The sequence below is a fragment of the Coffea arabica genome, chromosome 7c, assembly GCF_036785885.1.
Source record: "Coffea arabica cultivar ET-39 chromosome 7c, Coffea Arabica ET-39 HiFi, whole genome shotgun sequence".
NCBI lineage: Eukaryota > Viridiplantae > Streptophyta > Magnoliopsida > Gentianales > Rubiaceae > Coffea > Coffea arabica.
In genome coordinates this window covers 35,597,473-35,621,471 of record NC_092322.1, presented here as the reverse complement: position 1 = coordinate 35,621,471, position 23,999 = coordinate 35,597,473, and the positions used below count along the sequence as shown (strand labels likewise).

Sequence of the window (23,999 nt, the reverse complement as noted above, 5' to 3'; positions counted from 1 at the left end):
TTTGTACAGAAAACGGGAGGACAACTCTCTTGTCAATGATTCTCAGGCAAATATAAAGTGATCCCCTGCCAATCCAAGCTCAATTGGAGGACATCTACATACTCCAATTCACCTAATATGCTTCTAGCAGCATTTTCTTGAACAAACAATGCTAGAGTGCATTTGGAGTTGAATAGAATCCCGGACAAGCACCTTGTTCTATTAGAGTGAAGTTGCAAGAGGCTGTTTCAGCTGAAAATCTTCGTTTTCTTTCAGCTGATTGTCAGGAGATAAAAATGATTGAAGAAAGAAAGAGGCTAACTACACAAATACAATGATGCTTGAAAGGCACACAGTTTTATGTAAGTAAAAATTTGTGAGTTCCTGTTAAATAGATCCTACAACTAGCCAAAGTAACTCATAGTTTTGGTGTCTTAGAGGTTTGAGCCTCAGAGTTGCTGCTCATTGTCTTGTGCTTCACTATGTCCATTTGTTGCAAAGTCAAAAGTGAACCTCAGCAGTAGCATAAAAATGATGTATGGAAAAATTTCCTAGATAGCTATCATCTGGTGACAAATGAGAGAACCCAGAGTAACACGGGTATATAAAGTTTCAACAGCTACTAATTTGAAAAACAAAAAAATCAAGTTGTAACAACTTAGTAGCATCAGCATGTTTCTTCAAGCTCACTTCAAGCTCTAGCCAATGAATACATGCAAGTCAAATAGAGCATTGTACTGACACTTTTTATCTCCTCGTCTGTCCCTTAATGAAGTAAAGGACTAAAGGAGTTTCAAAAATGAAATCTTCCAATCAATTTCAAATTGCATGTTGATTTCTTTCTTGCTGCCATTTTTGCATTTTGAAACAAAAAGATATGCCCATTATCTGGGATAGCGCCAGATGGATGTAAAATCCTCAGTATACACAGCAGTGCTTTATCTTTTACCCCTCACATTACAAGCCATGATGCTATCCTCAAAATAGAACGTCATAGCAACAGGGCAGGATCATCTTACACAAAGAGAACTAAGTAAAATTAAACCAGACTATCTTATTCTAAGCTTTTAAGGAGCCTAAACAACGTAGCTGCTTCTCTCATCCTTGAAAACTCTATACAAAAGGCTTGGACTTCAATAAATAGATCCTGAACTGCATTGCAAAGGTTCGACAACATTTAGTAAAATTAGATCAATGAGAATAAATCAAGGTTTGAAAGATGAAAGCTGCCATATGCACCAGGTAGTTAACACTTTATATTTAAAACAGATCTGTTTGGGTGCATAAAATTTGAATTGAACTTTCATATTCATCGAGTCTTAAACTGAAAATGGAAGAGGAAACTTCGTGTGCCATTGAAAATATTCGAATCACAACAACCTGTTACGGTCCAGAGTTACCTGGAATTCTAATTCCAAGTCATATGTTATTTCAGGTGACTGAAAATTTAGCTTGCAGGATCACTGCTTACCTGGTATTCTAACACCAATGAAATTTTTGCCTTTAAATCACCTTATACATTTGTTGACTAGTACGGAAAATAATTCTAATAAGATATCTAATGTAAATTTTGACTTATGCGCAAGGAAGCGCAAGTTACTCAAGCGAGGAAATGTTCAGAAAGGAAAGAATTTCGACGTACAACAAAACCCCCTATAAATCAAAATCAACAGATGAAATAAATTATCTTCCATAGAGTTAAGTTTTATCCAAGAACTTTTTGACTCAGCAATGGTGTCATTAAAATTTTACCTGTTGCCGAAAGAGCCACTAGTGACTAGACCATAATTAACTGAATTAATTATCTTTACAACCACGTAAGGTTCTAGCATTGCTCCATCTAATAATTTGCCAATCCATTTCATGTTGTCTAAGTAATGCAATTATTCTTATTAGTTATCCAATCATGTTAGTCACAAAGATGGTTGGGCGACTAAGTTCATCTTCCACTGTCTAAAGGTTGTACACAAAAACAAAACATGCATAGTGTCCTGCTGATACAAAAAAAGTAGTCAAGAAATAATGACAACGAGTTAGAATAGGAGCAGAACCATCATTCAATACATACTTCATATGCAGGTACAGCTAATACTACAATACAGAGATGTAGTTAAAGGTTACACCAAATTTAACTCCATTAAGTGCTTACACCAAATATCCTTTTCAGCTTTTGGTTGCATTATTAGGTCGTCACTAGAAAGTTTCTTCATAATATTAACTTATGCATCATCCTCTATTGTTTTCTTGTCCCACAGCTGTCAATGATCCTTCCAAGTTTAATGCAATTGATGTGTTTCACGGTACATCGGGCGTTAGTTCAGGCTTTTAACCATAATTTCACTGTTCTAGTTCTTAGGTTTGGCTCAATGATGATTTGAACAAATTAACTGCCTTCAGATTACAAGTCTATTCAAACTAAAAACATGTTGACAAAACCCAATAGCAGCAAATAGCAGCGACCAATGCACCCCCCCAACGGAACACACCAAGTCACTAGCCAATCCTTGAGGGCAAAGAACACGCACACTCAAAGACACAGATGTGCAAAAAAGATGGACAAGAAATGCCAACAAAAAGAAGAAAACCAAAACCAAGAAGAAACATCAGTTATGTTATCAAAATTTTCACAAGTATGCCTAGCAGTTCAAATATCAAAGCTGAGACAATCAGAAGCCAATCTCAACTCAATCCCCCAAGCATGCATTTCTAGGAATATATAGATCATTACTAGAGGCTCACTAGCTCTATATTGAAAAGGCAAAAGGCATCACACATTCCATATTTCTCCTCACTCATTTCTTTTTAAACGTAAGCTTGAGAGGTATACATAATACGAGATAGAAGCAAGACTTGAAACACATTACCCTTCAGAAACCTTCTGCAAACATTTTAACTTCCCAAATCATACATTTTTTTATTTAAAAGGAAACAACTCCAACGTATTCATGACTGCAGGTTCTCTCTCTTTTTTAACAAACCACCAAGAGTAGGTTGGGGGTTCAGAAATAGATCTTTCATTTTATTATAGACATTTGAGCACATCAAGAAGAAAGAATAACATAGCTCATATGCAATCTATCCAATGTAAGATTCAGCAAATTTGAAATTTTGGAATAAAGTTAATCTTTAGCCTAATTGCATTGTGAGTCACAGCCTAAATTGGCCAAAAACTCTGCAAGTAGATTGCATTCTCTACAGACACAGCTGAAGGTGAATCTATGTTCTGTAATCTGCCTCTTAATTTGGCAGATAATTTCATCGATTATGAACTAACCATTCATGATTTTCATTAGCATTTGTGAATCAACTTGTACATGAACCATCCATGACATGCACAGCTTAGTCCTCTCTTTCTTTGAGTGTTCATTATTGCGGTTTACTACAAGTGAACCTACTGAAAATGCTTATATGCCTGCGGCTTTCCTCGCATAAACAAAATATATGCTGAACTTTAATTCTACACAACAGATTGATGACTGGACATCCTAGGTCTCGAACTGTCCACGATTGCAGGTATTGCAGATGAGGCTTTACTGAAAATCTATTTTGGACCATCATAGTACCTACCAAGATGCTTTAATTTTCATGCAAAAAGAACACTCCATCTGATAGCTATTTCTTTGCACCTACTTGCTTATTTTCTATGAATCAACATTAAACCAGGCAACTGGCAACACCTACGAATAACAAGCCAAGAACATGAAAAGCAAAATATAACATTCTCATACATATGAGATCAGAATTCACTTGCCCATGATATCATTCAACAAGGCATTCGTTGTCAACACAATATCCATCGCAGACATAATCGGTCAGCAGTAGCATCCAGTCACCCAAGAATAGTGTCAACTACATGTTGAACAGTAGACTCACCATTGATTATTTTATTCCGGATCAGGCTCTGCAGGAAGACACACACAAGTCTGACGAGTCTATTCTGCATGTACCTATCCTGAGAAATGGTAAATAAAGGATTAGCTGATACCAACTCTAGTATTTGGTTAGATCTTCAGGGTTCATCTAATTAATGTACACACGCAGACTCAGATAGCCACATCTGTTATTGTGTGTGTCTATATTATACACATATGCAAACACAGGCAGGTGAGAGAGAGAGAGAGAGATGATAAAGCCTACAAATTGCATCCAAATTTCATCCCAAGGATTTTAAGCATTAAAAAAAAATCATGTTTATAATTTAATGGAAAACATGAGTTTTGTTCCTGAAAATTTGACAAGTTAAAATGTTGTGTTAGCATTAATTACCTTCATGTGCCAAATATATCAAACTGAACCTATCATACTAATATCTAATGAAAGTTACTCAAAAGCATTTTCAAGCCATCTCCATTGCCTATCATTGCAAAAAATCCTTGCTTCAGTTAAATAAGGATTGCAGCTCTCAATTAGCTTCCATGGCTTTAGACTAACTTAATTTCATACTCCAATTCAACCATCATTTCCCTCAAAAATTGACATGTATCAGATCTTCATTTCATTTGAGTGAATGTAACTCGAACAATAATTATTTTCAAATAGAAAGCCATAACAAAAAGAGCCTCATACAAGGATTATAACCTTCAGCTTCTGGAATTGTCAACTACTGCAGTACGTGTCTGTCTTGATGGAAGCAGGAAATTAGGGCTTTTCAATGGATAAACATAATTAGGAGAAAGAACTATACCACAACAGGCGTACATTCTCTTTATCAAGTTCAATGAAACTATTCACTTAAAATCATGTCATGGGGATGACCTACCAAAGATTTCTAATAGATCGCATCATGTTATTACCACTGAATACATGAAGCCCCCCCCCCCCCAAAAAAAACACAAAAAAAAAAATACATGCACATGCAAAACAATTAAAAATGAGAGAGAGAGAGAGAGAGCTAAAACAGAATCATGATGAATAGGTCAAAAGTTAAGGGTTTCAACACGGGGTTGCAAAAATGGGGAAGCACATCAAAGAGTAGAGAGGACTAAGAACCTTGGTGTTCTCACACGAAGATATACAGTTCGTTATATACAAGTGAATAAATTCAGTTGGTAGTTCGACAGCTGTAGTAAGCCTGTTAACCACTTCCATTGAATGAAGGCTCATATCCATATTGACAAGAACAGTAAAATACCTGCATTTCATAAAAAAAAAATTTGTTGTCGGAACACTAATAAGATTAAGTTTCTTATACTATAACATAAAAAGATGAACATACTCTTCAATTTCAGGTGAATTTGCAAGCTTAATGAGAACTTCAACTGCTATGACAGGATTATTCTCCACAAGTTCCTGATAACCAAACAAAAGAATACTCACATTCAGGAAATTAACACATAGAACACATTGATATGCCTATAAAATAACATACTGGCAGCTTTCTTGGTGTCAGCCCACAGTGATATACAAGCTTCGGGTCATTGGCCAGCTCCAATAAGACTTGCTGGACAACAGTGCAAATAAGGAATTCAGCAACATCTGACAGCAAAAAAATAAGTTTCAAATCTTAAACACCTCAGGAAAGATAAGGTATAAACACCTCTTGTTGAGCAGGTGCAAGTGGCGCTTTCAAAGCTTTTGCAATCAAATCTCGAACTGCTGCTCCTCTGCTAGTATCAGCACACATACCATGATCCCACATCAGCTCATGAGTGTTATCCGGATTTAACCACACCAGCTGTACAAGTAATAAGATTTTAGTGAAACAAGAGTACTCTAGATTACTCTTTCTGGGTATTTAACTTAATGTTGGTGCCCTTACTTCCCCCTCTAGCACCGGAAGCCTCGGTGGTCGTGGTCTGATCCATTGAGGACCTAAACCTTCCAATGATAAATTTTGCAGCAATCCACTTATGCTCTCATCCCTATCTCCAGATCCAATCTTGGGTGTGACTCCAGGTTGCCAGTCAAACCTGACATTTGAGCACAAGGCTATGAGAATAAAACAAAACAGATTGTGTCGGGAAGCAATAAGCAAATAAGCATGCGAGTGGGCAAGCAGGATATGCCTAAAGTATTTAGACCACAAAAGAAATGGACTACTCAAATTACTAGAAGGAAGCCTACTCTGTTGAATTGGGATCACAGCCATGTGGAACATCAGGATCTGGCAAGATATTTATCACACGATTCCTGAACAAGCTACCAAATGGTTCTGGACCAACTTTACTACAATACTGCTGCTGCAGCTGCTCGCTAGAAGGAAAAGCCTGATGAATGCATATTAGAACATGTTATTCAAGAAAATATCACATTTGATGCTATGACAAAACATATGACTCACGTGTGATGAAGGATCAAAGCTTCTTATGTAATCTGCAGCAGACAATTTCAGGACCTGCATTAACATTCCATGGATAACTAAAGGATGATGATATTTCTATAGATGGATTAGCTCCAGTTGCAGAGTCAACACAAAAATCTTCAATTATCCAGAAAGAGGAACGAAATATTTGTACAAGAAAAAAGAAAAAAGAAGAAACTGTAAGGGATATTTCCCTCAAAATAAAGGAGGAATTTTCTGCTTTGCATTTTGCTTAACAAAAAACATTTGCAGGAGGAAGATCTACAAAATTGATCTGATGTGCTTAAAGTACATGCAAGCAATAAACCATTTGTCGCTACGGGGTAGCTAGTGACTTCTTGTCTCTTCTCATGTGAGCTAGTAAAATGGCTAGGACAACGCCAAAGATTATAATAAATCTCAGATAAATCAACAAAAGAGAAAAATATAATTGAAACACTTCCCAATTTTATCTAATGTGGGTAACAACACCCAGGGAGGGAGAGAGAGAGAGAGAGAGAACCAATAAAAGATAAAAATTTATTACCTCTTTAACAAATTTCAGTGTTTACTGTGGCCTTGAGTTTCTCCATAGTTCAAGTCCAGAGTATCACTTATTTAATTTTTACCTCTATAAAGTTCCCTAAGGCCCTATTTAATTAGAAGGAAACTTATTGGAAAGTATGGAGCAAATCACTTTCTTGTGCAAGTTTGTTTGACAAGAAAAATTTACAGAAAATTGCAGCCAATTAGTTATTGGGATTATTCGGTGCAACCAACTTTTTCCCTCCAAATCCTGCAAATTTTGCAGGACACAAAATCCAGGAATGCATGGAAATTCAACAGTCACCTCATCTAAAAATTCTACCTGTTAAACCAGCTAGTAATCCGTTCTCCTTTTTTTTTTAATATACTTAAACTGATTCTGGTCAACCTACTTAAGAAGTTCTTATGCTTTTGACAGTTCAACAAAGACTACTATAAGTTTTAGGCAGATTTCCTAAAATACACTTTTCCTGAGAACCAAGGGTACGTTTGGATTGGTGTTTTTGAGCCTGTTTTTGAAAAACTGTTTTTCACATTCCAAATGCTACAGTAAATGTGTATTTCAAAAACAACTTCAAAAACACCAATCCAAACAATATATCAAAAACAACTCCAAATATATTTCAATTATGCATATTTAATTTGTATATTTTAATAAGTATATTTCAATCTGTATATTTTAATTATGTATTTTATATGTATATTTCAATTATATTTTAATATATTTTAATTATATATTTTAATATGTATATTTCAATTATGTATTTTAATATGTATATTCAATTATGTATATTATATATATATTATATTAATATAAATATATTTATTTCAATTATGTATAATATTATATATATTATGTCAATTGAAATAAATATTATATATTTATATAAATACATTTATTTATATATAAATTTATAAATATATTTATGCAATTTTGTTTTATAATATATATTAATATGTATATTTCAATTATGTATATTATATATAAATTATATTAATATTAATGTATATTATATATATTATACATTTCTAATATTATATATTTACATATACATATCATAAATATTTTATTTTATTTAAAATATATTTTTATATATTTATAATATATTTACATAAATATTATATGTTATATAAATTATATATAATATAATATATAATTTATTATACATTTATATAAATGCACATTTATACATAATATATAAATATTTATGTATATTTATAATATACATTTATATTATATATTATATATAATATAATACATTTATAATAAATTTATACATTTATATTAATATACATAATATTAATTTTACATTTATACATAATATTAATACATGCATACATTTATATTAATTATATTAATACATTTCAACATAATATTAAAACATATTTATAATATATTAATTTATACATTTATATAATATTCATTTATAATTTATACATTTTTAATAACATACACTTATACATTTATATTATGTTATATTATATATAATATAACACATTTATACATTTATATTAATATACATAATATTAATTTTACATTTATACATAATATTAATGCATATATACATTTATATTAATTATATAAATACATTTTTACATAATATTAATATATATTTATAATATATTAATTTATACATTTATAATAATATACACTTATAATTTATAATATATTTATAATATTAATTTATAATTTATACATTTATAATAATATACACTTATACATTTATAAATATATTTATATTATGTATTATATAGAATATAATACATTTATATATTTTTATATGAATATATAAATATATTTATTTATAAATGTATTATAAATGCATAAATGCATATTTATATAAAAAATATCATTTATAATTTATACATTTATATAATATTCATTTATAATTTATAATTTATAATAATATACATTTATACATTTGTAAATATAAATGTATTATAAATGCATAAATGTATATTTATATAAAAATATAAAAATTATAATATTCTAAAAATACTCAAAAATATGTTTCAAAAATACCTCTAAAAATAATCCAAAAAAATCTACAGTAAAAGTTTTTCATATAGTTTTTGAAAAACAACCCCAAATCCAAACGGACTTGTTTTTCAGATTCGAAATGCTACAGTGGTGTTTTTGAAAAACAACCCCAAAAACAGCTAATCCAAACGGAGCCCAAGATTTAAATAAAAAGAACATACTAAATGTGATTGGAATAGACAGCTCATAGCCCCAAATTTCTAAGATTACCCAGCATTAGAAGCGTTACTTAGAAGCCAGAAAACCCAATAGCATCTACCTTCCTACATTAGCTTGAGCAATAATGACTAGAAGCTAATGACACCTGAATCATAAGAATTTCTTAAGCCCAAAAATCTAGACATGCAAATTGGATTGTTAAACTATACCTCTGCTGTATTTGTAGAGCTGGTGGAGCCTAACAATTGAAGAACAAAACCTCTTTCAAAATTTTCAGCTTCTTCATTGGATGCAGCCTACATACCCACAATAGCAGGAGGAAATATGAAAGTCAACCATCACCAATAATATTCCATAGCAGACAGAAAAGTTATTTGCAAGAGGCAAAAGTTCTGGAGCATTAGATGGATAACAAAAATGTCATATATCAGAAAATATAAACATCTCCTTTAAAGCAAATTTCCAATTTATTGTCTCTTTTCTGTTTGCTTTTCTTTCAGTGTACGTGGGGAGAAGGGAACCAGATACTAGTCCTGCAACTACACATCTACTTTGTACTAAACTTAGTATATAAGCCATATATGAATGCTTTACCACTGTTGACAAGTTAACGTGTAAATTCAAACTTAGAAAACATTTGGTCTTTCTGCCTTTGGATGAATGGTAGTTTCTGTAGAACTTCGTCACAACAATGCCCTTCCTAGGATGGTCTCACGATTTAAAATCATTGAGCATGATTTTTGGCAAGACTTAATACAAAGGAGCTCAAATAATCTGCAGATACCAATAAAAGTAAGTGCAAGATGAGATATCACAAGCCAACAAGACAAAAGTCATTTTATGCCTCAGAAATTCGCCATAGCCTATATGAGAGGATTTGTTACTATTAATTTGTCAATGATTTCTTATTCTAGAAGCAAAAATAGGCTCTGAAAATAAGTCTTTCCCACAGTAATGAATAGGCCTCCACATCAGGTTCATGTGGTTATCTAAATTCACTAGACTCGGTATTTCATACAGCAGACAGTCCAATGATTCTTAGCACTCTGTATAAAAGTTAACTGAAAATACTGTCAGCTTTCTACTATCACTGAATAAACAAGTCAAAAATGCACTTGATGTGCATACTGCATAGCTGAACAATCTTACACAGTGCATGATTATTAAAAATTGACCATTAATAGAGCACAAACAAATTCCTGAGAACAACAAATACAATGAGGAGAAGACATACGCATACTTACATCCACAAGCACAAAACTGAACGGGTTAGAACTAGGCTGCTGGGAATAATATGCCTGGTGGAGAATTGCAAATCCAACTAGACGCTGTGTTGGTCTTAACACTTTACTCTGCAATAACAGAACATTCAACCATTGATGATTGGAACTCCCCATATTAGAAGATTAAAAAAGACTAGAAAAAAATTTAACCTTCTTTTTTTCGTTTTTATTCACAAGCAAAAGAAGAAGAAAAATATAACCAAATATCATTCTTCTATATTTGTTAACAATCCCTGACACCCATGTAATAACAGATATCTTTTATGGAGAATAAGTATACTGTTGAATTTTAAAACCATATTTCAAGTAGAAGACATATTATCTATCCGACTGAATAAGTCAACTTCCTTTGTCCCAAACTTTGAACTACTTATCCATTCACCAATTACTTGATTTCCTTCATAGCTGCAACAACATCCACTAAACAGACTCCTGATTGTCTATGTTGCACAAATTAAACCCAAATTAGCGATGAGATTTCTAAATCGTCTAAATCAATGTTTTCCAAGTCAACAATTTTTATCAGAATGTCAACTCCTAATTTACAAAATTTCCATCCTCAGACGTGAGGAAAAAGATCAAATAGAACTCCAGCAATCTACCCGAAAAAAACCGTACTAGAGAGAGCAGACGTAATCATCTATTTACCTACTAAATAATATCCTAATTAGCAATCAAATGTCCATTAATTCACAATTCACCAATATTTCAGTATCCACAGCCCTAATCAAATAAAGAGATACTAAAAAAAACAAAAATTTTCTACTAATTCACAGTCTACAAGACATTTGAGCATACACAGAGCTAATCAAATAAAAGGATTTTTAAAAAATTTCTAAATAAATCCATTTCGAACTAAACAAATTTTCGATTAATATAATTAAAACTGAATTCCTTTTCCCAACTACAAAGCTTATTACACTACTACTCTCAATTTTGCTTACAGAAAACCTAATCGACAACACGACCAGAGCGTCCAATTACCAGATTTCAGTATATCATCGAAGAAGAAAAAAAAATATAAAAGAAAAAGCAGAATTGAGAGAGATTAAGAGTTAAAATTGTTAAAAAAAAATGCCTTCGTGAGTAAAATGGCGACGGAGGAGCAGAAGGCGAAGATGCGAGAAGGCTGGACTTTGGACTTGAATTCCGAGATGAGTTCATCCAACGGCCGCGAATCGCTTCCTCTGAGTAATTTCAGCAGTAAAATTGGTTCCTCCATTCCTACTCCTTTGTTTTCTTCGATTCCTTTCGGTTTTCTACTCTGAGTTGAGCTCTCTCCTTCGATTCCTTTTGGTTTTATACCGTGAGTTAGTTCCTCCATTTCTATTCTTATTCGATTCTGCTTTGGTTTTCGACTCTAAGTTGAGCTGTTCTTCGATTCCTTTTGGTTTTCACTTTGAGTTGAGCTCCTCGACGAAGGAGTCCGTTCTGTTCTTCGATTCCTTTTTCTACTCCGAGTTGAGCTCTTGGAAGCAGATTAGACATTGGGAAATTCACCTTTTTTGTCCCTAAATTTTTCACTAAAATCGATTTAGTCCTTTATTATTTTATTCGCCAATTTAATCCTCAAACAATTTTTCTTGTTCCAATGTTGGGCTCTCACGGCGCTACCAGATTTTGCATGTCGAGGAAGTCGGGAAAGGGGCAAAATAGGAAGCTCACATCTAAATCTCTAATTTTTGGGATTAGAACGGATCCTGTTGGTTTACCCTCAAAATCTCACAAATTACCATTAGGGTTTAGAATTGGAAATCGTGCTTGATTAAAGGGTTAATCACATTTTATCCTCTTAAAGAATATCCCATTTTTCAATTTACCCCCTAACCTTTAATTTTACTCACTTAACCCCCTCTATGACAAAATTGTTCTTGCATTATTTTGACTTTTCATTTACCTTGTTTTCCTTTCTTTTATTTCCTTTTCTCTTTCTTCTTTATTTAGTTCTTTCTCTTTCCCACAAAAATCTTCACCTTAATGATTGAAATTAAAAAAGAGGAATTGCAGAGATCTATCTTCTCCTTAAATGATTAAAAAAATATTCAAATCACTTTCCTAAAATATAATTTTTTTAGCCTTTCAATTCTTTTAATTTTGGGTTTTCCTCTTTCCTTTCTAGTTTCTCATTTTATTCCCAAAAAAATATCTTAAGATGAAATTATGACCTGATTAATAATCATCAATTGAAATTTGTGACACGTGGCATCATATAAAAAATCAAAATTAGTTTTTGATACCTTTTAAACCTTCATCTAGAAATATGCAATTACAAATTCAAAACAAAAATTTTTGTTGAAATGAATTTCTGTTGGGAAGGATGAAAGAGAGAAGAAAGAGAAAAGAAAATAAAAGAAAAGAAAAAAATTTCATCTTATGATATTTTCTTGAGAATAAATTAGGAAACTAGAAGGAAAGAGAAAAATCCAAAATTAAAAGAATTGAAAGGCTAAAAAAATTATATTTTAGGAAACTGATTTGAATATTTTTTTAATCATTTAAGGAGAAGATAGATCTCTGCAATTCCTCTTTTTTAATTTCAATCATTAAGATGAAGATTTTTGTGGGAAAGAGGAAGAATTAAATAAAGAAGAAAGAGAAAAAGAAATAAAAGAAAGGAAAACAAGGTAAATGAAAAGTCAAAATAATACAAGGGCAATTTTGTCCTAAAAGGAGTTATGTGAGCAAAATTAAAGGTTATGGGGTAAACTGAAAAATGGGGTATTCTTTAAGGGGATAAAATGTGATTAACCCTTGATTAAATTATAATCCTCAGTTAGGAAATAAAATCTAGTGACCAAAGGTGGACCCCTGATGATGGATGAAGCAAAAAGCGACAACAATAGCAAAAAGGAAATGGATGCAGTAAAGTCTGTAAACGAATCAAAATGTTCACGATCGGCTCGCAAGTGGCTCGAGTGTCAACGTTGAACTCGAATCAAGTTCGAACTCAAAAATACTAAATTCATTAGTTGGCGAGTCGGTTCGACCTTGATTTTATATATATATATATATATATAATTACATATATATTTTTAATATTTTATTATTTGTTAAGAAAATTTATTATTTATTTCATTTTTTAAAATAAAATAATTATTATTTTTTTTAAGCTTGACTCGAGTTCAAATTTTACTAAATTATGTTGAGACTCAACTCGACTAAAGCGAAACTTGGCTCAACTCGTTTGCAACTTGGACACAGTAGCGATGTACTATAAACTTTCGTTATACCTTATGTAGCTGAAATGAAACTTTTGTTTTAGTATTTGAAAGTGATTATCAAGCATGTGGGTTGATTGATTAAAGGAATAATGTGAGGTGGGCTTGATTTGTTGGGATAATTTCATAATTTTATTGAACTCTCTTGTGATTTAAAAAATTACACATACCTCTCTTGTAATTTAAAATGACAAAATGAAATTCTCTTATTTGGTATGCTTATACTTAGAATGAGTCTTAAAATTATTTTTTCATTATTTTTTTCTTAATCCTTTTTTTTAATTTTTTGCCAATAAAACTGTAGAAATATCACTATTGCCTCTAGTTTATATCGTAACCAAATGTCGAACTAGTAATATTTTTTATGAGTTAATTTTATATATAATCCAATGTTTTGCTGATTTTTATTTTTTATGTTGTGGTATTAAAATTAACAATAAATAAAAAAGAATGGCCCAAAACTATTACTAAATTATGATAATCCCATTACTCGAAAAATTTATAAATTCTAAATGAATTATTTCAATATTTTATTTTCTATCTTATAAATCAAAATCCATGATAAAATATCATCAAAAGTATCCTATCATAGTGATAAATTTATTATTATAGTTTGACATCCAATCGGATTCTCAGGTATTGATGGGGATTGTACAACGTCGCTTTCGATGCCCGTGGCAGATTCGTCGAGAAATAGAGCAGATCTGGCAAATGGTGGGAGATGTGACGCGGGTTTTTCATTGTTTCCGAAAGGCTAATCGTGTGGCAGACATTCTGGCTAACGAGAGTGTTTATCATCAATAATGTGTCTGTACTGTCTATGAGCATATCCACAATTATCCAAAACTAGCTAGGGGGAATCCCGCCTAAATAGGCTAGGCATGTCAGCTGTTAGGAGGACATCAAGGGGGGAGATTGACCGCTAATATTTAAGGGTGTGCATCGAATTCGAAATCAGTAATTCGGAAGTTTGAATTCGAAATTTTGGTATCCGATAATTTGACCGAATTCGATTTCGAATTCACCAATTTCGAATTCGAATTTATACCGAATTCAATTCGGAATTCGGTAAATTCCGATTTCATCAAATTCAGAAAAATTTATATATTATTATATAATATAAAATTTATAATATTATATTATATTATATTATATTATATTATATAAATTTTATATAATATTATATAGTATAAATTTTATATCACATGTATAAAAAATATATTTATATATTAAAAACGAATTTGAAATCAAAATCGGAATTTGAATTCCGATTTGAAAAACTCCATTACCGAATTCGAACCAAATTTGAAATATATGAATTTGGAAAACCCGAATTCGATTCCGATTTCTGATTTACCGATTTCGAAAATTCTGAATCCAATTCGAATTCAGTCGGTAAATCGGAATTTTCGATTTTGCACACCCCTACTAATATTCAAGGATAATCCTTCAGATTAACTGGAAGAGTTGAAGTTGAAAAGGGAAGATTTAATCTTAGTTTCAGATCTTAAATGCTTAAAAATTTTCACTATGATGTAAATTTGTTGTTAAATTGTGGGTTGCTGGCAGGGAGTTTCGTCCCTTTATAAGGGGAAACTCTGTCGAAATTTTTATATAAAAAAAGTAAGTCATAAATATTAATATTCATCTTTTCTTAAGACTTCCTTGAGTTAAGTTCATTACTATAATTTTGTTTAACTTGACTTACGTATATGATTTGCCTCAATGATCTATAAAAAAAAAAAAAAAAACTTTGGATATGTTTTGGAGGTGAGGTGGGTCAAGAGGAAGTCGAGACATTTTGCAAGTTCTTTGGGAGCTATGTCTAGTCAAACTTAGGATACACTAAAAATTTAAGGGGAAATCATTCAAAACGTCTCTCATATTTTGTAAAATAATTTTTTTCATCTTTTACTTTTAGAAGTGTAATTTCACATCCTTTACAAATTCACATTGGTTAATTTTGTCCCTTATCTAAATTTTCGACTAGTTTTTGGCCGGAATTTACCACATGTCTTGCACATGATCATTTTTAAGGGTAAAATTGTCAAACACATTTCACATATTCTGATTCATAGTCTCTCACATTTCAAAAAAAAAAATTTTTCGACTCTCACATTTCACAAAATAAATTTTTTTTCATTCCTCACATTTGCAAAATAAAAATTTTCATCCCTCATTGATCATATGTGCGACAGTCTTTTCTTATTTTTGAAAACTCATATATATGTTTATTTGATTTCACCTGAACAGTACAAATTGCATGTAATATATCTTTATTTAATTTCACCTGAATAAGCTAATTATAGTTGTAGATGAAATCAAATACAGATATATTACATGTTATTCGTTTTGTTTAGGTGAAATCAAATAGATATATACATGAGTTAAAAAAAACGAAACTATTCATACACATGATCAATGAGAGATGCAAAAATTCATTTTGTGAAATTTGAGAGATGGAAAAATTCATTTTTTGAAATATGAGAGATGAAAAAATTCATTTTATAAAATGTGGGGGACGAAAAAAATCAAATTATGTGAAATTTGATTTGACAAATTTGCCCTTAAAAATGATCACGTGCAAAACATGTGGTGGATTTTGGCAAAAAACTAGTCGAAAACCTAGTTAGAGACCAAATTTGACCAATATGGATTTATAAGGGACGTAAAATTATACTTTTAAAAGTGAGGGACGAAAAAAGTCATTTTATAAAATGTGAGACATTTTGAACGATTTTTTCTAAATTTAACTAAGGACCAATAATAAATAAATAAGGAATAAACAGACAGAACATCTTTAAACTAGCAAAGCACCAAGATTCCTTATGACAATTCCGACTCCACCTTGAACGAAATCTTTGTAGATGTGGGAACTAGTAGGTGGAAATCTTTATCTGCAATAGAAATGAATTTCACATTTAACAATTGCCTGTTTGTAAGAAATGCTATTGATGCGTTGTACTAGGTGGGATATAATTATTTATCTCGTTAGATCCCATTTTGGTTATTATGTCATCGCAGTGCTATTACCATAATTCCATTAAGAAGCCTAATCCGGTAATCCCATGTTTTGCTAGATTTGTGTAGGAAAGGCTGATTTTTTTTTAATTTGGAATAAAAGCAAGATTTATTAATATAGTCGTTGGAAATACGTATAGCATGATTTGCTTTACAAAATTTAGAGGGGAGCTCCAAAGACATTCATCAAAGTTGATAGTTTTAGCATAGTGAACTAAGTTGCGTGCAACCTTATTTGTATCTCTAGGAATCCAACTAATATTAACACAAATTTGGTCTAATAAAGCGAGACGAACAACCCCTATTATCGGACCTATGTCTAAAAGAATGTCCTCTGTATAACATAGAAGCTTGATAATTGAGTGCGTCTCCCTCCAAGAAAAAACTTGGTATCAGTAGAACCTTAGCAAGTCTAACAGCTTCTCTAGCAGCACAAGCTTTAGCTAATTCCGCACTTTTGTGCCTGTAACACTCTTCACAAAACCAGCAATGAAAGGACCTTCATGATCATGGATGACCACCCCAATTTCCAAGCTTTTACTGCGGCTAGAGACAGAGGCGTCAAAATTCACCTAAAATGAGGAGATGCGGAAGCGGACTAGCATAAGGAATGCCACTGAGACGTAACTGAAAGTATATATGCCCCAAAGTCAATCAACATTTTTGGGTTTAATATATACTCGAGCTATTTATAGTAGAATAAATGACATCTTTATCATATTGATTGTTTATATGCTTATATTTGGAGTTTTTGGCTAAAATAATCTACTTTTCAAAAAATAATTCCAAAGTAATGCTCTTTCAGTTTTTATTCCCTTATTAATCTAGTTATTGCCACGTAGACTCTCCATCAACGGAAAAAAATTACTTGTAAAACTTTTGTTTAGATATTACATAGTTTTTCTTTATTTAGTGCCTCAAGGACATTCTGTAAACAAATTAAAAAGGGAAAGTGGATCCATAATTAGTGTTTTTAAAATTGTTGATCACCCTCCAAATTGCAATGATTTTGCCGAAGAACCTTTTTTTTTTTTTGCTGCCATTATTTCTCCCTAGCTTTATTCTTGATTATTAAATCACAAGTTCCTTTCTTTTTTTCTTGTTACTTGCAATTTTATATATAGTAGTCTCCTAACTTTGAAAATTTTAAGAAGTTTTCAAAAACTCAAATTGTTTGAAGTCCAAGTAAACATTTCAAGATACATAATGAACATAGTTTACGCGAACTATAAAAATTCCACTATAAGGGGAAAGAAAATTCGAAAAGAAATTCTCTTGCATTTTTTGACTTATCAAAAGAGAATACATTCCAAAAAAATAGGAGAGAGAAAATATAACTAAGTCAGTAATAGTATCAAAATTAACACACTATATGAGCCAATTTAATGTGAGAAACACTAATTAACTCAATAATAGATAGAGAAATATTTTTATTTATCTTTAAGATTGTACATAAGTAGCAAAATTTGAACTATTGAAACGTTATTAAAAATCCATTGATGTGGATTCTACCTCTTAATATAAGATGAAAATGTGAATACTTTCCATACTCAAAGTCCACATGGCAACAAGTAAGTTAACAAGGGAATATATTTTGAAAGTGCATTAGTTAGTTTGGGAATAGTTTTAAAGAATGAGGTTATTGTGGAAATAAACTCCTTATATTTGTATGATAAAGTTCTTAGAATAAATCTATTCAATTAAATCATAAGGGTTATGATGATGAGGTTTAATTGATTATGATTAACACTCCAACTTTCTCGCGAGGCATAACTGAAGTCCGTGAAGTAGCGATAAACACTCCTCGATTGACAAAGACCATTTGCCCTTCATGATCGCGAAAAATCCCACCACCAAATGCTCGGCCATTATGAACACTCGCATCTGTGTTTAATTTAAGCTGAGAGAAGACTGGATTTATCCATATCTGACAGGACGCCAACGAATGGAACGCGGCTGATCCACCAACATACAAGCCCCCATATACAATCTGAATCTCCCCTAAAATGCAACTTCCTAAATACTTTCGCACCACCAAGTTGGTCCAAAAAGTTGTTCACCAAGAAGATTACCCTTGTCGCATTAAGCTCCTCTCCTCCAAATCGTGCATTATTTCTAGACTTCCATAAAAACTAGGGGTGGGGCAGGGGACCCCTCCCCCACCGCTTCCGCGCCGTTGCCTATTAATTCCCTCCGCCCCCATCCCGTCCATTGCCCCCGGCTTGCCCCGCCCCGCCATGCTTCCCCTGGGGGCACCCATGGGGTTAAAAGAATTTATTATATAATTTTATTATAATTAAATTTGAGCAAATAATCAAATATTAAAATATCAATACATCACCACATTATTATTCATTGTAACTTCACAATTAAAACTCATAAAAATAATTAAACAAAAGTTATTTGAATACAATCTAATGTGATTAAACAAATATAACTAAACCAATCAAGTTTTTACTTTTGATACAAATACAATCATTAAATTATTATTGTGTTTTTTTTAGAAAAAAGTGTTATTGTATTAAGTGTAGTTAGGAATTTAATATAAATGCATTAATAAATTTAGTATAAATAATTAATAATTTTACTAATAAACATATATAATTAGTAGTATAATTATAATATCATTATATATATAATTATGTACATATATATATATATATATCTCTCTTTTTTCTAAACGAGTGCTCCAATAGCCCCGCGCGGGCACCCACCCCTGTTGCCATCCTTAAAAACTAAATTACAATCACGGGCAAGACTGCTCGAATATGATCAAGAGAATTAGATGGAATTGACAATAGCCAGGAGCTGACCACGACAGATACAGAAGATTGCATAAGTTGCAACAATCCAAATTGTCTTGCAAAATGAGACCATACCTGAAGGCCAATCAGACCACTCAAAAATAGATGGTGCAATGACTTATAAACCCTTTACACTTTGGAGTCTCATCCAAAGGAAGAAAATTTCTAAGCAGCTGCCAAACAAAGAAGGAAATTTTGAGAGGTAGAATAGGAGACCAATTAGTCCTATCCACCAAAGAAATCTTCCTCCTATGTCTTAGTTCCATCCAAGCAGATTTTACCGAGAATGAACTAGAAGACGATGGCAATCACACTACTCGATCGAGAGCTGAAGGATCCAACTCTATGTCAAAGACTTTTCCTACCAAATTGTTAGGAAGATACTCCGTAAACGATGTACATTCCAAGCTAAAGAAGTGCAAAACTCCACTACAAGCATTTGAGGCAGATCAACTAGACCCAAAAAGTCTGCCAATGGAACATCCAACAGCCACTTATCCCACCAAAAATCAACAAAGCTTCTGCCAATGCACCATCTAATCCATGATTCAGCAAAATCCCTAATATTTTCCAATCTTCTCCATGCTACTGGGGGTCTCATAACTGAGACTCCAGTCAGATGAAACCCCTTGACATATTTCGCATGCATAAACTTAGCCCAAATACTATCTTTAGCTCGCAATTTCCACCACAATGTACATGAAAATGCTTTATATATATCCTCAAACTTATGAAAACCAAGACCTCCTTCTTGCAAAGGAAAACGCAGTTTCTCCCAGCAAGCCCAAGGGATCCCCTTCTCAGTGTTTGGATCCCATAAGAAACCATTACAAATCTTCCCTAATCTTTCAAACACCGCTTTTGGAGGATGCAAGACTTGCAAATGGTACAAGGGCATCGAAAAAAGCAGCACCAATCTTCTTGCCTTCTTGCCACAGACAAGATTGGCTGGAGATGAGATGACATTGGAGGAAATTGACTAGAAATTGGGTCTGAGCGTGCTGCTTTGCACCGGCCTTGCCCACTGATATCAGTGTAACATGTTATGAGGCAAAATTTTTTGCTTGAGATTGTGGTCCACTAGTGACACATTGCCAGCTTTCCCTTTGCTGCAAGCTAATCTTGTTGAGAAAGATAAAGGCTAAAATCTATGAAAATGTATATTTGTTTCTTTATGCATATACATATGTCGAAATTCTGGGCATTGTGTTGAAATTCTGGGTCCAGTCTCGTTGACATTTTTGTGAATCTTATGTTGTTAATATAAACAACTTTATGTTCAAGTATGTTAAATCAAAACATGAAACTTTTGATTCTGTAAATGCCTCTAGGTGTTTATAAAAATGCATAAATTGAGAATAAATCAAGACGAAAATAATTCCCTTTCCCCTCCTCCTCACATTTGTCAGTGTTTTATTCTATGGGTATTTTTTTTCCGGAGACGACAACAATTGTATAACCTAATTTATTCTACACTAAGGGGGAGGGGGCGGACCTAAGGAGGCCCAGGGATAATCCGAAGGGGACTGAACCACCACCGGACCAAACGGATGCACAGCACGCCCGCCTAAATTTTTTTGAACCAAATCACTTAAATGTGGCATTTTCATAACCCTTGCCTCCCACCCCACCAAGCTAGGTGGTGGTTACCGGCCAAAGGCTGGTGGTTATTTTATTCTATGGGTATTGGTATGTATGTCTTGTAGGGAGGGTGATCCAACGCCACTAGCCAGCCAACAGAGACGTTGATGCAGTCAGTATTTGGTTAGACAAAGAAGATGAATTTTTTTTTAATTGCAACTTAGTTCCTTAGTTTTACATTTTTTTTCTTGTTTTGACCCATTCTGCAATTTGAGAAGTTTTTTCGTTTGACCTCAATACTTTATTTTAATATTGTCAATGGGATCCATATTATAAAAGTCAAGATTAATATAATTAACCTTTCAATCTGTCATATTAATTAGTATTTTGCTTTAACTGGCCTTCCTTCCCCTTTTTAATTGACCTCTCAATTTGTCATATTAATTAGTATTTTGCTTTAATTAATCTTCCTTCCCCTTTTCTCTAAACTACTTTCTCTTTTTCTTTTTGACTAAAATTTTCACTTGGAGGATTTTCTCCCTCTCTATATAAGTTGATCTGTGATTATTGATATATCCAGTTGTGATAAGTACACTTTTACCTGTCTTAAATTTAGTCATAACCATGTTAGCAAACTACATTAATTAGCAGTAAAAGAAAAAAAAAATGTCATCACTCTAAAATTAATACAATGAAAAAGAAAAGATGCATTTTTTATGTTTTTCCATTATTTTAATTCATTAAAGTCAAGCATAATATATATATATATATATATATGTATGTATACACACACACTCTTTTAAAAACCCATTACCTGAACGGAAATAGACAAATTATGCTTAACAAAGTGCATCCATTTTATGCTTTAGTATTAGTGGTACCTGAGACTCTGTTATTGCAAGCATCATGGGAGGAATCATTGGTTGCTATTTGCCAAAATAAACTTGAATGTTGGCTACCTATTAAATTATAAAAGGTATACCATTGCAATTAATTTTTAATCTATATAAAGTATAAGTGAAATTCTTCAATTTTGCTTATTTTTCTTTGGCCCAAAAAGAGAAAAGCTAAAAAAAAGTCCTTATTTAAAATGACAATTTAGTGGTTGAGGAGAAAAAACAACAAACTAACAAAAGAAAAAATCAGCGCACCTACCAATAAGCTCTCGAAAAACCCGAAAGTTCCGTAACGACTGCAGTGTTGAGTAACTTGTAAATATCATGGAAGTAAGTCAAATCAGCAAAGTTCGCCACTTGTTCCGACTGATATAACATAACAAGAAAAATACTTAGGTTGCATCTGATAAAATTGAAATAAAAAAACTGAAATACGAAGTCTAAATTTATTAAATTATTGGATTGTTAAGTATTAAATCAAATAATTTAAGTGTATATCACATTCAGTAATAATTGTATAGCTTATTACTTATTTTTAGGAGCAAGTTTTGTCTAGAAAATTCAATGGTACTTAATTAATTTAGATGTTTAATTTTTGGTTATCAAATGCATCCGAATATGTTAAGATTTGAATCTATTAAATTTAAATATTGAATTGGGTTATCAAACACATTGTTATTAAACCCAACCTAACCCGACTAGGGGTGATATCGAGTCGAGTCGAGCTCGAGTAGTGCACTACTCGAGCTCGACTCGAGGCAAAATAACTAGGCTCGAGCTCGAGCTCGAGCTCGTCAAGCTTTTAAAATTCGAGCTCGAGCTCGAGCTCGACATCAATTTATGGAGCTCGAGCTCGAACTCGAACTCGAGTTTAATTAAATGTAATTAATTCAAATCAAGCTCAATCGAGCTTATTCGAGCTCAATCAAGCCTAATCAAGTTCAAGTAATAAAAATTAATATTTTATATATAATTTTAAATAAAGGATATTAATGACATTTCACAATAATAAAAATAAAAAAATATATTATAGAAAGCTCGATAGAACTCGTCGAGCTCTAGAGTATTATATTTCCAAACTCGAGCTCGACTCGATAGCTCTAACGAGCAGCTCGAGCTCGAGCTCGAGCTTGGTCAACCGAGCTCGAGCTCGAGCTGTTGACCAAGTAGCTCGCGAGCTCAAGCCGAGCTACTTGGTTCAGCTCCAGCCCTAAACCCGACGATTCAATTGATCAACCCCGTGAATCGGCCATGAAACCGGACTGGGTTATTAATTGGATCGTTTCACCACTAAACTCGTTGGCTCGTCAACGGATTTGAATCCATTAAATTTAAATGTTGAATTAGGCTATCAAACACATTGTTATTAAACCTAGCCCAGCTTGACAGTTCAACTAGTCAACCCGATAAACTGGCCATGAAACCGGGCTAGGTTGCTAATTGGATCGTTTGACAAATTAACCTGTTGACTTGTCAACGGACTAGCAGTTCAACTGGTCAGCTCAGCTGAATTGGACCATTTTGTAAGGAACCCGGTTTAAATTTTTAGAAGATGTTGAAGTGCTAATTTGAACTTGGAACCTCACATATAGAAGTAAAGTATAATCACTACTGGACCAACAATCCATTAGGTGCCTGTTTGATCCTTTTTATATTATATATTAGACTTTGATTCTTATTTTATTTCTCCAAAACAAAATTTGTTTGGAATCTTTTAATAATTTATTATTCCCCAAATTCTATAAGTTATGAAATGGATTTAAAAAATAACATATTACACTATTCATTTTAAAGGCAAATATAATTCTTAATAACCTTTTGCACTTAAAATTCATAAATAAACTACATAATTACACTTAGATAAAATTTTATACTTGAAATTTGGTGGATTACTAATTAAATTTGGATTTTGTTAATTTTTATAAGAATTAATAATTCTATAATAAATTGGACTAATTGAGCATTTACTATAGCAAGTTTATTATAGTTTCAATCATATAAAAAATTACGAGATATAATATTTAAATATATTTAGTGATCCACAAATTGAACCACTCATCTTTTGATTAAACCAATGACCCATTGACCCACCTCTTTTACCGGGTTCTTCCTTGGATCAGGTTTAATAACTATGATCAAACAAGTCCTTAGTATGATTTCAATCAACTGGCCCAAATCAATTTGATTAAAT

General features: G+C 32.3%; 1 protein-coding gene across 2 annotated transcripts; it reads right to left on the bottom strand.

Annotated features, from left to right (window-relative positions):
- Positions 1-786: 786 nt before the first annotated feature.
- LOC113699269 (uncharacterized) lies at positions 787-11,762 on the bottom strand. Of its 2 annotated transcripts, none has more exons than XM_027219510.2 (12): positions 11,367-11,762; positions 10,250-10,357; positions 9,215-9,301; positions 6,260-6,313; positions 6,043-6,185; positions 5,738-5,888; positions 5,516-5,653; positions 5,348-5,419; positions 5,195-5,268; positions 4,969-5,110; positions 3,853-3,931; positions 787-1,131 (listed from the first exon to the last, which is right to left on the bottom strand). In XM_027219510.2, the coding sequence occupies exons 1-12, from the start codon at positions 11,610-11,612 to the stop codon at positions 1,034-1,036; spliced, it is 1,392 nt and encodes a 463-aa protein (XP_027075311.2). In that variant the 5' UTR covers positions 11,613-11,762; the 3' UTR covers positions 787-1,033. The 2 variants fall into 2 exon arrangements, 1 of the variants encoding a protein (XP_027075311.2); XR_011817497.1 differs by having other exon boundaries at positions 995-1,131; positions 3,731-3,931.
- Positions 11,763-23,999: the final 12,237 nt, after the last annotated feature.